Source organism: Stigmatopora nigra, chromosome 17 (assembly GCF_051989575.1).
Source record: "Stigmatopora nigra isolate UIUO_SnigA chromosome 17, RoL_Snig_1.1, whole genome shotgun sequence".
NCBI lineage: Eukaryota > Metazoa > Chordata > Actinopteri > Syngnathiformes > Syngnathidae > Stigmatopora > Stigmatopora nigra.
Window position 1 is genome coordinate 206793 of NC_135524.1, and position 13751 is coordinate 220543.

The 13751-nt window shown below is 58.8% G+C and overlaps 2 protein-coding genes across 3 annotated transcripts; both read right to left on the reverse strand.

The window, feature by feature from the left end:
* Window positions 1–603: 603 nt before the first annotated feature.
* On the reverse strand, window positions 604–7085 carry LOC144210684 (phospholipid-transporting ATPase ID-like). 2 transcript variants are annotated; one of them, XM_077737468.1, is made up of 29 exons: window positions 6920–7085; window positions 6593–6675; window positions 6463–6521; window positions 6275–6388; window positions 6102–6200; window positions 5952–6013; window positions 5802–5874; window positions 5644–5714; window positions 5475–5557; window positions 5237–5395; window positions 5014–5102; window positions 4748–4941; window positions 4478–4686; window positions 4367–4410; window positions 4138–4300; window positions 3865–4053; window positions 3647–3762; window positions 3407–3571; window positions 3227–3338; window positions 3033–3138; window positions 2775–2925; window positions 2488–2671; window positions 2189–2412; window positions 2029–2112; window positions 1715–1960; window positions 1495–1633; window positions 1298–1428; window positions 919–1219; window positions 604–844 (listed from the first exon to the last, which is right to left on the reverse strand). In XM_077737468.1, the coding sequence occupies exons 2-28, from the start codon at window positions 6645–6647 to the stop codon at window positions 944–946; spliced, it is 3597 nt and encodes a 1198-aa protein (XP_077593594.1). In that variant the 5' UTR covers window positions 6648–6675; window positions 6920–7085; the 3' UTR covers window positions 604–844; window positions 919–943. The 2 variants fall into 2 exon arrangements, with proteins under 2 accessions (XP_077593594.1, XP_077593592.1); XM_077737466.1 differs by having other exon boundaries at window positions 4138–4303.
* Window positions 7086–7274: 189 nt separating this feature from the next.
* On the reverse strand, window positions 7275–13710 carry LOC144210959 (phospholipid-transporting ATPase ID-like). Its single transcript, XM_077737931.1, has 29 exons — window positions 13603–13710; window positions 13471–13553; window positions 13275–13354; window positions 13151–13209; window positions 12972–13085; window positions 12770–12868; window positions 12634–12695; window positions 12491–12563; window positions 12250–12320; window positions 12071–12153; window positions 11843–12001; window positions 11695–11783; window positions 11382–11575; window positions 11092–11321; window positions 10982–11025; window positions 10764–10914; window positions 10516–10704; window positions 10316–10431; window positions 10069–10233; window positions 9861–9972; window positions 9680–9785; window positions 9456–9621; window positions 9200–9383; window positions 8916–9139; window positions 8747–8830; window positions 8444–8689; window positions 8193–8331; window positions 7851–7981; window positions 7275–7729 (listed from the first exon to the last, which is right to left on the reverse strand). Exons 1-29 carry the CDS (start codon window positions 13708–13710, stop codon window positions 7487–7489), a joined length of 3804 nt encoding a protein of 1267 aa, XP_077594057.1. The 3' UTR covers window positions 7275–7486.
* Window positions 13711–13751: the final 41 nt, after the last annotated feature.

Sequence of the window (13751 nt, forward strand, 5' to 3'; positions counted from 1 at the left end):
TTTTACTTGAGGGGTGGGGCCGCCTTTTTTGTGACTCCGGTAGCCTTTACTTTTGTGGGATCAACAACCTTCACCGGGACTTGTCACGTGGGATTCAAAAGGTTGCCTCGGCCACTTTAGAGCAAAGAAAGCAGACTTTGCCCCGACGGTCAGCACAACAAAACACAAGTCTTTTCTACACATACAAGTGACAAAGGTGAATGGATACGTACGTACGTACGTACGTAGCGTCGTGGGCTTCAAGTCATCGGCAACTTGTTTTCATCCTGCAGAAAGAAAATCAAAGAGAGCAATATGTCAGTATCATTGGGCACACTTCCAATCGTAACCAGCACCGGGTTTAATGACCGAGTGGTGGTAAGGGGAGCCATCTTGGCTCTGGTGAAATGACGACCCCCCCCTTTCCTCCTCCTACTGGCGCCCACTTTCAAAGGTCGAGGCTAATCCTTTATTTAGCCAGCGGGCTTAAAACGGACACCGAGCGCCACACGTGCGCTCTCTCTCTTGTTAACCCCGGAAAGAAAAGTTTCACTCACCCTCTTTGGTCACCAAAGGCTGGCAAAAGGCTGGGGTTTGTTGTCCCCAATTGAAAACAATGCAATGTTTGACGACGTGCTCTTTGGTTTATTTCCAAGTTAGCCTTTTCCAAGTGTTCCTTTTCCTACAAAAATCATTTGGAGCAGGGTATCCTCTTCTTGGTGGTGAAGGCGCGGGCCCACCACACGCATCTGCTTTCCCCTCGCTGCCCACGGTGGGTGGGGAACGCCGTTGGTTTCGGATCCGTACGCACGCGTCCGCGACCAACCGTTGCAGACGCCGCCGCCGCGTTCCTCCACTTGAGCGGCTGCGAAAAAGCAAAGGCAGGGTTTAAGACGCGACGCCGTCCGTCAGTGGTACTTGGCAAAACATGCTACTTACAAAGCCAATTTGTCTTCCGCCACGACTAGCGGGCGGCCGGCTGGGCCGGTGGCTCCGCCCCCTCTCCGACGGCCCGGTAGTGTTGCGGCAGGTTGGCGGCCAGGGGAGAGTCTGTTTGCGGGAAAAGGGCAGGCCGGCTCTTCAGGGGGCGCTTGAGCAGGAACCTGCGGGACGTCACCAGCTCTCCGTAGCCTTGGGCGTGGGAAAAGGCGTAGCCCGATCGCCTGGTGCTGATTCGCCTGACCGGCGGGCGCCGCTGGGCGGGGGCCGGTAAGGCCTCCTTGCGCACCTTATTTCTCACCTTGGGGGATGGGGTGGGGGGAAAGGGTTGGAATGAGTGTGTGTGCGACACGCCAGCTGGGATCCGCCGGGGACGTACCTTGTCGTTGACGCTGGGCCGGAGCTGAATGAGAAAGAAACGGAAAGCCACCACCGGCACGATGCACAGGAGCGTGGTCAAGAGGACAACCAGCCACACGTTGGGTTGGTTCAGCGAGTTCCTGGCCGTTCCTGTGAGGGGGGGGGGGGTTGAGCTCAGGTGGCGGACCGCAAAATCACGGGGCCTTCCCGACTTACCGACGAACGGGAACGTGGAGGTGAAGATGAGGAACATGCCGTTGCTGAACATGGTGAAGGTGGTGGCAAAGTAGACGGACAGGCTGCCCCACACAAAGAACTGGTTGAGCGCCGTCCAGTAGTGGGTGTCCAAACACAGCTGGCAAAGGCAAAGTACTCAGTTGGCCAGGGGGGGGGGGGTCAAGGCGGACGGACGGCAGGCGGGGACAGACTTGCTCACCTGGAGACTGACCACGGCCAGCAGACAGGTCTGCGCCAGCAAGGCAAAGGACTGGTAATCGGCCAGGTCCTTGCCGTCGTCCCTGACCGTGTCGCGCGTGGCCGCCCACGGGATGAAGAAGAGGACCAGGGAACTGTAGCAGCTGTGGAGCACGCAGCGGACAAACACCTTCTTGTTGAAGTAAAGGTTCCCGGGTCCCGGCGAGTACAGCTGCGGGCAGCGGAAGCTCCAGCGGTCGTCCACGTCCTGCCAGATCCAGAGGAAAGTGTTGGGGTGCGGCCCATCGGGCAAGGCCGTCCGCCGTGGCGGCCTACCTGGTCCAAGAGACTCAGGCCCAGGACGGGAAGGGCCGTGTACACCAGGTTGTACAATGTGATGAACCACTCGTCGTACACGGTCTGTGGAACGACAAGGCAATGGATCCGTGGCAATGGGCGCCGCCGCCGCCACCGCCCCCCTCCCCTCTCCCCTCACCTGCGCCGAGAAGCCGCAGAAGAAGGCGTACCAGAAATGCACCAAGGTGAAGGTGAAGTTCTTGTAAAAAAAGTACTTGAGAAAGTTGCACATGCGCAGGTAGGACCAGCGCCCGTGCACCAGCAGGAGGCGCTGCAGGTAGCGGAACTGGGCAAAGGAAAAGTCGCTGGCCAAGACGGCTTGCGTGCCCTCCAGACCGCTGATGCCCACGCCGATGTGAGCCGCTGTGGGGGAAGAGTAAAAGCGGGAGTTTGCCGGAGGCGTGAGCGTGACGGGAGCGGTACCCGGACCCGGCCTACCCTTGATCATGCTGACGTCGTTGGCCCCGTCGCCGATGGCCAGGGTCACGGCCTGCTTGTACTTCTTGACCAGCTCAACCACCTGGGCCTTTTGCAGCGGGGTGACCCGGCAGCAGATGACCGTTTGGCACAGGCACGCCGTCCTCAGCAGTTCCAACTCCAAACCCTTCTCCAGGGCCAAGGCCTGGAGAAGCCAGAGCGCAAAAAGGAGCGGCCGTCAGAGGAGCGGCGAACAGACGGCGGCGGCCGCGGCCCGTAAAGGAAAGCTCTTTTTTTTTCTTCCTCACCAGACTGTGTCCGTTGATAACCAGGGCGTATTCTCCGTCGGCTCGGTCGTCGGGCACGCTTCGCGTCACCCCAAGCCACAAGAGGCCCGAGCGGCTCTCGTCCACGGTGGGCGCCTCGGCCGCCGCCGGACACATTTTCCTCCGGGCCGAGCTGGGATTGGGGATCAGAGTGAGGAGCGGGCCGGCGCTACAAGTAGCCGTGTTGGCGCTGTGGCGCTAAAAGTAGCCGTGTTGGCGCTGCGGCGCTGCGGCGCTTACACCAGCTCCTCCTCCACTCCGTCGGGCGTGTTGGCCGACACCACGAAAATGTCCTTCATGTCCTCTCGCAGCATGTTGCAGGAATAGCCAATGTTCTCCGCCGTCTCTGGGAGGAGGGACAAGAAAGAGTCAAGGTTTTGGTCAGGCCACGTTGACCTCAGGGATGGTCCCCCCCCCCAAAAATAAACAAGCACCCTGTTTATCTCCAGTCAGCACCCAGATTTTGATGTTGGCTTTGGCCAGCTGCTCAATGGTCTGCGGGACGCCATCTTGCAACTTGTCTTCCACGGCGGTGGCTCCGAGAAGCTGTCGTAAACGGAAGAGCGTCTGGTCAATTTTGTCATTTCGAATGGAGGTGGCGTGTTGAGACCCACCAACATGTCTTTTTCCATCTCTTCGTACAGTTCCTCCAGTTTGTCCTCTCTGTCCTCCATGGCGGTGCTGGCCAGGTGGTGACGTGCCATCCACTCCTCCACGTGGCCCTCGTCCAAGTGCTTGTAAGCCAGAACCAAAGTGCGAAGACCGTCGCCGGCGTATTCCTGAAGCGCGCATTCGCCGTCATCCGGGGAGCCGGCCGGCTTTCCCACGGGCGGACGGACGACGGACGCACTCACGTTGAGATGTCCGGTGGTGACGCCCATGAGTTTGCCGCAGCTGTCGTGGAGCCTCTCGTAGACGATGGTGTCGGCTCCTTTGCAGTACAGGGTCAACTGGCCCTGGGGGTTCCGCACTGGGAAAATCACGGCGGAAGGATGGAGACATTTCGGCCCAAAGCCCGGGAGGGGGTCCTCCTTTTCCGCGCCCGATGAGAAAAAGGGCGTGGCGGCCTCACCTATGACGGACATCCTCTTGCGCACGTTGTTGAAGTCCAGAACGGCCAAGAGTTGGTAGACCACCTCCTGGCCCATCTCCACCAGCGTGACGCTCTCCGGCGTGCGTGAACGGAAGACGAATCCAAAGTTTCTGGCGGCGGTGACCAGGGCGCCTTCGTCGGGGGACTGGGCCTGGTAGTGAAGTTCCCCTGGCCAGCGTTGGAGGGGGCGGTCAGATGGGGGGTCGGGGGGGCCCACCTCCCACCTTTCAGTCGACGACGCCGCCGACTCACCCTCTCGCTTCTCTTCGGGCATGACCGTGTGACACAGGGCCAACAAACGGAAGAAAGCCCGGGCCTCCGGGTGGCCCTCCCGGACGTCTTGGACCAAGCGCCCGTCGTGGAAGAGGAACTTTGGATCGGCCAGCCGGTTCCAGGAGAAGTCCACCTTGGGGGTCTTCTGCGGAAGGGTTAGACAAAGTTGGACCCAAAAGACCCACCCGGAAGTATCTGTACCACTCACCTCGGTTATTTCCAGCCTCTGACCCAAAGGGTCCAAGAGTTCCCCTTTAAAAAAAAAATGGAGATCAGCGGACGGAGCTTTGGTCCGTGTCTCCGGCGGTGACGGATCGACCGTAATTTTTCCCGTTGATGGAACACTTGTCAAAGGCCATGATGTTTTGCGTGAGGGTGCCCGTCTTGTCGCTGAAGATGTACTTGATCTGGCCCAGCTCTTCGTTCAGAGTGGTGGTCCTGGCCTGAGCCGGCGTGTCCCTCTTGGGGTAGTACATCTTGCGGTCCCAGTCGATGTAGAAACTGTTCCCCAGGCGGATGATCTCCACGCTGAGGAAGAGCGAGCAGGGGTTTCACCGGGTCGCCGGACGGACGGGGAGCCCCGGCCTACCTGACGTAGAGGGATATGGGCACCACCGTGTTGAGGACGATGACGTAAGACCAGAAGGAGAGGAAGGAGGAGAGCGGCCCGTCCACGCCGGCTTCTCGGGGGAGGAAGGCCGTGAAGGGGCAGCCTTCCAGCGTCTCCCAGATGGCGTTGCCCACCGTCAGAACGGAGCACATGGAGGCCAGGAAGCCAAAGATCTGAAGGAGGGAAGAGGTTGACCGCCAATGGAGCAAAGTGACCTTGGCAAAAGGCCGTGAAAGGAAACTCACGCAAAGCACCAAGACGTTCATGAGGTGATCCACGCTGGTGCGCTTGAACGTGGTCTTTCCGCTGTTCTGCATCAGTTTGGTGTCGGGACCTGCGAAAAGGAGGAATTCCATTGGCTTATCCAACGTGGGTCCTCCGGAGCTCCCGTCCGCTCCCTCTCCCAGACTGGATAGGGACTCTGGAGGAGCGGAGTGCTCCGTCGCTCCAACTTTGGCCTGCTCTTACCTCCAAAGATGACCAGGCCAAAGCACCAGTCGGTGTTTCTCAAAGTGCAGCCGCGCAGGAGCACTTTGTCATTGTCCAAGGAATACGTCTGCCCGTCCACGGCCAGCGTCCCTTTAAACTTGTCCAGACGGTTATTGGGGGCTTCGCAGCGGACTTGGCCTGGGGAAGGTGGACGGGAAGCCTCTCAAAAAGAGGGAGGGGCCCTCTCTCTGTCTCTCTCAAAAGGCGGAATTCTCACCGGCAAAGCTGGCCAGCGCCTCCACGCGGTCTCCCATCTGGCCCGTCACGGACAGGGCCTGTTTCACCTTCAGGTTGGTTTCCCTTGAGGGAGGGGGGGAGACCACAAGAAGCGTGGGGGGGGTAAAGAAGGGAACGCCGCCGAGCCCAACGGCGGGCCAGCCGCTCACCCGTCCAGTTCTGCCGTCTCCACGTAGACCAGATTGAGGGGTTCGCTGCTGGAGAGCAAGAGAAGGTCGGCCTGGGGAAGAAAGATTGGGCGAAAACGGTGGGCGGGTGGGCGGGTAGCCGGACAGCCGTCTAGTCACAGCGCCCCTCCCCAACTCACGGTGACAAACTGGTTATTTTCCAACTTGATGACGTCTCCCACTTGAACGTTCATCCACTTTTCATTTTGCAGTCTGGCAAAAGTGAGCGGGGAGATGGCGACATCGTGGCCCCATTGGATTTGCCGCCGGCTTTTTAACGCTTTACTCACGCTCCGTCCAGAAGGACGCTGACTTTGCGGTTGTTGACTTGCCTGTCGCATCTGTGCCGGTTCTGTTTCAGTCCGACGACACCACCCCATCAACCACGGCGGAAACCCTCTCCCGCCTCCCCGGCGGGACTCCGGCGAGCGAGCGCTCACCAGGTCGTCCGAGGCATCCTTGATGGCCGTGATGGAGAGCACCAACACCAGGGGGACGGCCGTGGTGAACCAGGAGAGCGAGGCGATTTGTGGGATGAGCTGCGCGGGAGCGGCACACCTTCAAACATTCTGTGCGTTTTACAGACGGCACGGCTTGGCATTTTTGGGCCTACCTGAAGTATAAAGAGGAAGAGGAAGTAGCTGTTGGCAAGCCTCCTGAACTGCTCAAAAAGATTCAGTGGCAGGAAGGTGAAGATGTTATATTTGGACGTTTTGATGGCATTATTCTGAAGAGGGAACAAGTGGAGAGTGAGTGAGGAGGCACGGGCTCCTTCCAAAAAAGTCCGGGCTGGCTACTCACGGCGTAGTGGTAAGACAGGTTGAAATTTCGGTCGTGGGCTCGCAAGAGACGCTCCTCTTCTGCTCACATCCCAAAACAACAAAATGGTGCAAACCAACGGAGAGAGAGGCAGAATATCAATAGTTCCTACCTTTCTTTGGCGGCCCCCCACGCAGACGGCCAAAGCAGGACTCGGCGGATCCCATTTTACACCCGCTTCTTCATATGGTACGGCTGGAAAGGAAAATAAAAAATAAATAAAATCTTTTTTGTCAAAGCAACAATAAGTCAACAAGTTTCAACTGGCTACTTCCGCTGTCAAGCTTTCCCGCGTGCGGCCACTCCCTACGCCACCCTTTGTACCCGAGTCAAATCTAGATGGGCCATTGAAACACAACTCCCTTTTGAAATGTTGACGGACAGACGACAGTGTCTTTCTCTTCCCGCTTTGCCAAAGAAATGAAGCGACGAGACATACCTGGAAAATGTGACCAGAGGCTCTCCGGCCGTTACGGCGACATGGCCGGCCGGAGGAGGAAACAAAGACTTCCCCGGACGGCAAAGGCCGGCTGGTGCTGGTTCCGGAGGGCTCCGTCAAGGCCGGAGGACGTGAGGATGGGGCGGCCTCCGGTTCCGCGACCTGTGCTTTGGGACGAAAGCGCGGCGATCCTTTCTTCCTTCCTTCCTGTGAAGCGCTCGGGTAAACATTTGAGTGATCTTTGGACCCGCACGCTGGTGGCGGGCGGGCGGGCGGGTGGGCAATAAAACAAGGGTAGAGAGGAGGGAGGGAGAGCGCCGCTTTATTGTACTCTCTGCCTTTCCATGCATTCATAAGTGGAGAGATCATTTTGCAGAAAAATGGGAGAGAAATGATCTGACTTCCTCCTCACGCAAGAACAACACAACAAGTTGCGTGCGGTGTCGAGGAGCCGAATGACATTTAAAACACATACTACTCAAACGTGGTGATCCGGGGCATTAGCTCCAGTAGCCTTCAATAAGAGGGCAAAATGGCCGCGCTTCCTCCACCTACGTATTAACCAGCTTATTCTATGTTGCGGTAGACCTGCGCCCGCTCCCGGTCCACGGGAGAGTCCCCGGGCCTGAAGGAGGCGCTCCCGCCCCGGAGAGGAACTTTCCACCACGATTTGGGCGACGTGAGAAGACGACCGTAGCCCCGGCTATGAGAGAAGGCGTAGCCGGAGCGGCGGGCGCCCGACCTTCCGGCCGGCGGAAGAGGAGGAGGGGCGGGACCCGGCGTCGGCCGTCGGCGCGCCTCACGTCTCACCTGCCAATGAGAGCGTCGCCTTAAAATGTGCGGCCGCAATTTGTAGGGTGAAAGCCCTTTTTGAGAAACCTTCCGCCTTTATGCCCGCGCACACGTCACCTAACTGAGACTAAAAGCCTACCTTGTCATTGACGGTGGGCCAGAGCTGGACGCCGGCCAGGGCAAAGGCCATGGGCGGAAGCGCACAGAGGAGGCACGTCAAGAAGATGGTCAGCCAGACACGGGGCTGGCTCAAAGAGTTCCTGGCCGTGCCTGCAAACCCAAAAAAAGAGCCATCGGCCAAGGCGGCGGCCAAGGCGGGGGCCGAGGCGGGGGCCAAGGCGGGGGCCAAGGCGGGGGCCAAGGCGGGGGCCAAGGCGGGGGCCAAGGCGGGGGCCAAGGCGGGGGCCAAGTCGGGGGCCAAGGCGGCGGCCAAGGCGGCGGCGGCACTTTCAAAACGCAAAGAAACAAGCTTTGTGCTCACCGACAAAGGGAAATACGGAGGCCAAGATGGAAAACATGTCGTCGCTATGCATGGCGAAGGTGGTGGCAAAGTAGAAGACCAGGCTGCTGCCCATGAAGGACACGTTGATGGCTGTCCAGTGTTTTGTCTCCAGGCACAGCTGAAAGAAGAACAACAACAACAACGGATGGAACAAGCGTTCCATCATTCCCTCCTTTTCTGCCGCCGCTAGCCAGTGCAAAGACTCCTTTGCAGAAGGGTCAGTGGCTCACCTGGATGTTGACCACCAGGAGGAGACAAGTCTGCACCACCAAGGCAAAGGACTGGTAATGGGCAAGGTCTCCGCCCCCGTCTCCCACGGCGTCCCCCATGGCCGCCCAAGGCACCCAGAAGACCACCAGGGAAGCGTAGCAACTGCGCATCAGGCAGCACGCCACCGTCTTCTTATTGAAGTAAAGGCCCCGGGGCCCCGGAGAATAGAGGCCCGGATAGGCCAGACTCCAGCGCCGGTTCACGTCCTACGGAGACGCCGACTCGGTCAAATACCCAGCCGAGAGCCGCCCCGCCGCGCTCACCTGGTCAAAGACGGCCACGCCCACCACGGGGAGCACCGTGTACGCCACGTTGTACATGCTGACGAACCACTGGTCGTACACGGTCTGAAAGAGAGACAAAAAAAAAGGCGGTCAAGGGTGGTTGGGATGGGACGCCTCCGGACTCCAGTCTTTGCCGTCGCTCGCTCACCTGGGCCGAAAAGCCGCAGAAGAAGGCGTACCACACGTGTACCAGGGTGAAGGTGAAGTTTTTGTAAAAGAAATAGTCCAGGAACTTGCACATGCGCAGGTAGGACCAGCGCCCGTGCACCAACAGGAGGCGCTCCAGGTGGCGGAAGCGCCCGATGGAAAAGTCGCTGGCCAAGACGGCCTGCGTCCCTTCGCGACCGCTGACGCCCACGCCCACGTGCGCGGCTGCCAGAGTGGCCACGTCAGGGGAGCCATTTTTTTCAAGCTGTCCGCCATTTTGTTTACCCTTGATCATGCCGACGTCGTTGGCCCCGTCGCCGACGGCCAGGGTCACGGCCCGCTTGTACTTTTTGACCAGCTCAACCACCTGGGCCTTTTGCAGCGGGGTGACCCGGCAGCAGATGACCGTTTGGCACAGGCACGCCGTCCTCAGCAGTTCCGCCTCCAAATCTTTGTCCAGGGCCAAGGCCTGGGCGCGGCATGGCGTGGGAAAAGCGGCCGGCCGGCCGGCCGGCGCGCGGCCGTTTTGGCTGGGGCTTACCAGGCTGTGTCCGTCGACGAGCAGGCCGTATTCTCCGTCAGTTTGGTCCGGGCGGACGCTGGGCGTCTTCCGCAGCCAGGAGAGGCCGGCGCCAGCCGGGGTCACCCCGCCGCCGTCGTCCTCCTCCTCCCCCGCCGCCGTTGGGCACATCGTCCTTCTCGCGCAGCTGAAAACAAAGAGCGTGGTGGGTCGGGCGGCGCCGTCGATGGCGACCACAGACTTACCGAAGCTCCCCTCCGACCCCTCGGGCCGTATTTTCCGAAACGACAAAGACCTGGTCCATTTGCTCTCGCAGCAGGCCGCAGGAATAGCCAATGTTCTCCGCCGTCTCTGTCATTCCAGGCAGGTGAATTGGCGCTCTTTTTTCGCCGGCCAAAAAGACGCCTCCCGGCGGACGTAGAGCACCTCGTTTGTCCCCGGTCAACACCCAGATCTTGACGGCCGCTTCGGACAGTCGGCGGATGGTCTGCGGGACGCCGTCCTGCAGCTTGTCTTCCACGGCCGTGGCTCCCAGCAGCTGAAGCAATATGGCGGCGGGTCAATCCGCGCCTCCGATGGAGCCGGAAAGCCGGGAAATGCGGTGAGAACGTCAAAAACAAGGGAAGAAACGGACCAGCAGGTCTTTCTCCATCTCCTCGTACAGTTGGTCCATTTCCCGGTCTCCTCCGCTCACGGCCAGGCTGGCCCGGTGGTGACGTCCACTCCACTCGGAAAAGACGCTCTCGTCCAGGTCTTTGTGAGCCAAGACCAAAGTGCGGAGACCGTCGCGGGCGTATCCCTGAAGTGGATGGAGGAGAGAACGACCTCATCTGAAAAGGACAGCCGAAGAGAGGGGAAGAAAACAAAGGCCGGCGACTCACGTCCAGGTGTCGGGCGGTGACGTCCATCAGGGCGTCGCAGGAGGGGTGGAGTCTCGGGAAAATGGCGCTGTCGGCCCCTTTGCAGTGGAGAGTCAATCTGCCGTCGGGGCCACGCACTGGAAACACAAGTCACAGTGGGAATTCAACGGGAAGATATTTTTTGTCCAATGCTTGGAGTGAATTTTCTTTGGTCAACTCACCGATGACGGACATGCGCTTGCGAACGTTGCTGAAGTCCAAAAGGGCCAAAAGTTGGTAAAGCAACGGCCGGCCCAGCTCGTCCACCGCGATGCTGCCCGCCGTGCGCCGGCGGAACGCAAATCCAAAGTTTCGGGCGGCGCTGACCAGAGCGCCCTCGTCGGGGGACTGAGCCCGGTAATGCAGCTCCCCTGTTGACGGCGGACGGTCAGACGCCGACGGCGTCGTGTGGCCCGGAGAGCCGGCTCACCCTCGGCCTTTTCCTCGGCCATGACGGTGTGGCAGAGGGCCAGGGAACGGAAAAAGGCCCGGGCCTCCGGGTTGCCTTCGCGGACACTTTGGGCCAGAGCGGGGTCGTGGAAAATGAACTCTGGATCGGCTAGCCGGTTCCACGAGAAGTCCTACGGGGGGGAGGAGAATAAAAAGCCAATTTACAGATTTGCTGGAAAGTTTGATAAAAAAGCTCACCTCTGTCATTTGTATCCTCTGTCCCGAAACATCCAATAGCTCCCCTAAAAAAAAGAAATGGGCTGTGACCTGGGTTTCAAGGTGGCCGCCGCTTCCAACGGTCTCCCCACCGTAAGCTTTGCCACCAATTGAGCACTTGTTGAACGTCATGACGTTCTGCGTCAGGGTGCCCGTCTTGTCGCTGAAGACGAACTGGACCTGACCCAGCTCCTCGGTCAGCGCCGTGGTCCTGGCCCGGGCGGACCCGCCGCCGCCGCCGCCGCCGCCGTCACTCTCGGGGCAATACATGCCACCGTCCCAGTCCACGAAGAAACTATTGACCAGACGGATGGCCTCCACGCTGCGGACCAAACCAGAGTGGGGCAAAGCCACCCAGGTAGGTGGCGGCTGGCCAACTCACCTGACAAACAGAGACATGGGCACGGCCGTGTTGAGGAGGATCACGTAGGACCAGAAGCAGAGGAAGGACGAGAGGGGCCCGTCCACGTCGGCCTCCGGCGGGAGGAAGGCGGCGAAAGGCCCGCCCTCCCGTCTCTCCCAGGCCGCGTGACCCAGGGCCAGGACCGAGCACAGGGACAGCAGGCACAGGAAAATCTGGCCGACGGGAGAAAAGACAATGGCTTTACCGGGGGGAAGCCGGAGGAAAAGGCCATTGCGTGGCCGGAACGACGTCCATTGTGTGGACTTTGCACTTTGTGATGAAGGAAACTCACGCAAAGCACCAAGACGTTCATCAGGCCGTCGATGGCGGTCCGCTTAAAGGTGGCCTTGCCGCCGTTCCGCATCAGCTTGGTGTCCGGACCTGCCGACAGAGGCAGAGTCGGGCCAAGGCTTCAACTTCAAAGATTGGTTTGGGATTACCGCAAAAGATGACCAGTCCAAAGCACCACGCCGTGTTGCGCAGGGCGCAGCCGCGTAGGAGCACCCTGTCGTTGTCCAAAGCATACATTTGGCCGTCCAGCGTCAGCGAGCCTTTAAAAGCATCCAGGCGATTGTTGGGCGCCTCGCATCGGATCTCCCCTGAAAGGCAAAAAACGGGGCCGTCTTGCGGCGCCTGGCTTATCAAAAAAGGGACAAATGTGCGCAGACCGTGGAAGGCGGCCAGTGCTTCCGTGCTCTCTCCCATCTCCCCGGTGACCGTCAAGGCTTGTTTGACCTTCAGATTGGTTTCACTAGGGAAGGACGGGGCAAAACAAACTCCAAAATAGTCCCCATTTTTCAGTCTTCAAAGAGAGGAGCGCCCCGGGTCCACGTGGAAGAGCACGTACCCGTCTAATTCCGCCGTCTCCACGTACACCACGTGGTGAGGCTCGCTGCTGGAGAGCAACAGGAGGTCCGCCTGGAGCAGGCGGAAAGCGGGCGGAAAGCGGGCAGAAAGCGGGCAGAAAGCGGGCAGAAAGCGGGCAGAAAGCGGGCAGAAAGCGGGCAGAAAGCGGGCAGAAAGCGGGCAGAAAGCGGGCGCTAAATGGCACGGCCACGTCTTGGCCGGGGCAACGTGGCGCAACTCACCGGGACAAAGTGGTTATCCTCCAGTTTGAGCACGTCTCCGACTTGAACGTCCTTCCATTTTTCAGTCCCGAGTCTGGAGGAGAAAATGGCAGTCAGGTCACCCAAACCCAATCCATCGATAGGAGGATGGTCACATGGCTTACTCTCCTTGGAGCAGGACGCCCACTTGACGGTTATTGACTTGGTTGTCGCTCTTGTGTCGGTTCTGCTCAGCAAAGGAAGGAAAGAAAGAAACGGGAGAGTGGGCCGCCAGTTCCATTGGAGGCAAAAAATACTCACCACGTCGTCCACGGCGTCTTTGATCGCCGTGATGGAGAGCACCAAAATGAGCAGAGCGGCCGTGGTGAACCAGGCCAGGGAGGAAATTTGCGGGATGAGCTGAGGGAACAAGTCAAGTCCGCGGGGAGATACGGACGGATGTACGGACGTATACTTACGTGTACTTACGTGTACTTACGTGTACTTACGTACACTTACGTACCTGAAGGATAAAGAGGAAGAGGAAGAAGCAGTTGGCCAGCCTGGTGAACTGCTCAAAAAGGTTGAGAGGCAGAAAGGTCAACAAGTTGTATTTGGAGGTCTTGATGGCGTTGTTCTGGAGAAAGTACAAGCCACAATTGGCCCACCTGCCGCACATTGTACGCCGTACTCCACACTTACGGCGTAGCGGCGGGGAAGGTTGAAAGCCGGGTCGTTGGCTCGGAAGCGTCTCTCCGTCTCTGCGCGTGCGTCAAGGCGATACTTTGACCTACAAACTGGACGCTGTGTCGTGACGGGGACTCACCTGGATGTTTTACCTGGCCGCACAAGTGACCACCCACGTAGGACACGATAGATCCCATCTCGGCCCCGCTTCTCTTATCTCTATACGTGGAGGGAACATTTTTTTAGGGTTAAGATACTTGCATGGCTTGCCCATTGAAAATCTAGTTCAATACTTGTTGACATTCCTGCTGCGCATGACAAAAAAGAGAGGGGACCTTTCGGACAACTTGAGTTTCAGGTTAGATTTCTTGCCGTGGTGAAAGCACACCACGTCCAAAATATACGTACGGGCAAATATCTAAAAAGACAACAATAATAGTGATAAGAATAAGATAGAGCGCACTTACCAAAAGACGCCAAATGGAGGAGTCGGTGGTGCTGGCGTCCTCACTTGAGCTTTTCTTGTTGTTGTTGTTGTTGTTCTCTTTGTTCAAAAACAGGGAGCAGGTAGGCATCACAGTCCAGTCCAGCTACTCGAGTAGAACTTGAGCAAAGC

What these genes read in the sequence shown, in the direction of transcription:
- LOC144210684 (XM_077737466.1), bottom strand. Translation starts at nt 6,647, where the DNA reads ATGGGATCCGCCGAGTCCTGCTTTGGCCGTCTGCGTGGGGGGCCGCCA. An exon ending in AGATGGAAAAAGACATGTTG is followed by an intron (nt 3,339 to 3,406) that starts GTGGGTCTCAAC and finishes CGTTTACGACAG; the next exon opens with CTTCTCGGAGCCACCGCCGT. An exon ending in TCTGCGGCTTCTCGGCGCAG is followed by an intron (nt 2,113 to 2,188) that starts GTGAGGGGAGAG and finishes GTCGTTCCACAG; the next exon opens with ACCGTGTACGACGAGTGGTT.
- LOC144210959 (XM_077737931.1), bottom strand. Translation starts at nt 13,710, where the DNA reads ATGCCTACCTGCTCCCTGTTTTTGAACAAAGAGAACAACAACAACAAC. An exon ending in CCTCCATTTGGCGTCTTTTG is followed by an intron (nt 13,554 to 13,602) that starts GTAAGTGCGCTC and finishes TTGTCTTTTTAG; the next exon opens with ATATTTGCCCGTACGTATAT. An exon ending in TCCTGGTGGTCAACATCCAG is followed by an intron (nt 8,332 to 8,443) that starts GTGAGCCACTGA and finishes TTCTTCTTTCAG; the next exon opens with CTGTGCCTGGAGACAAAACA.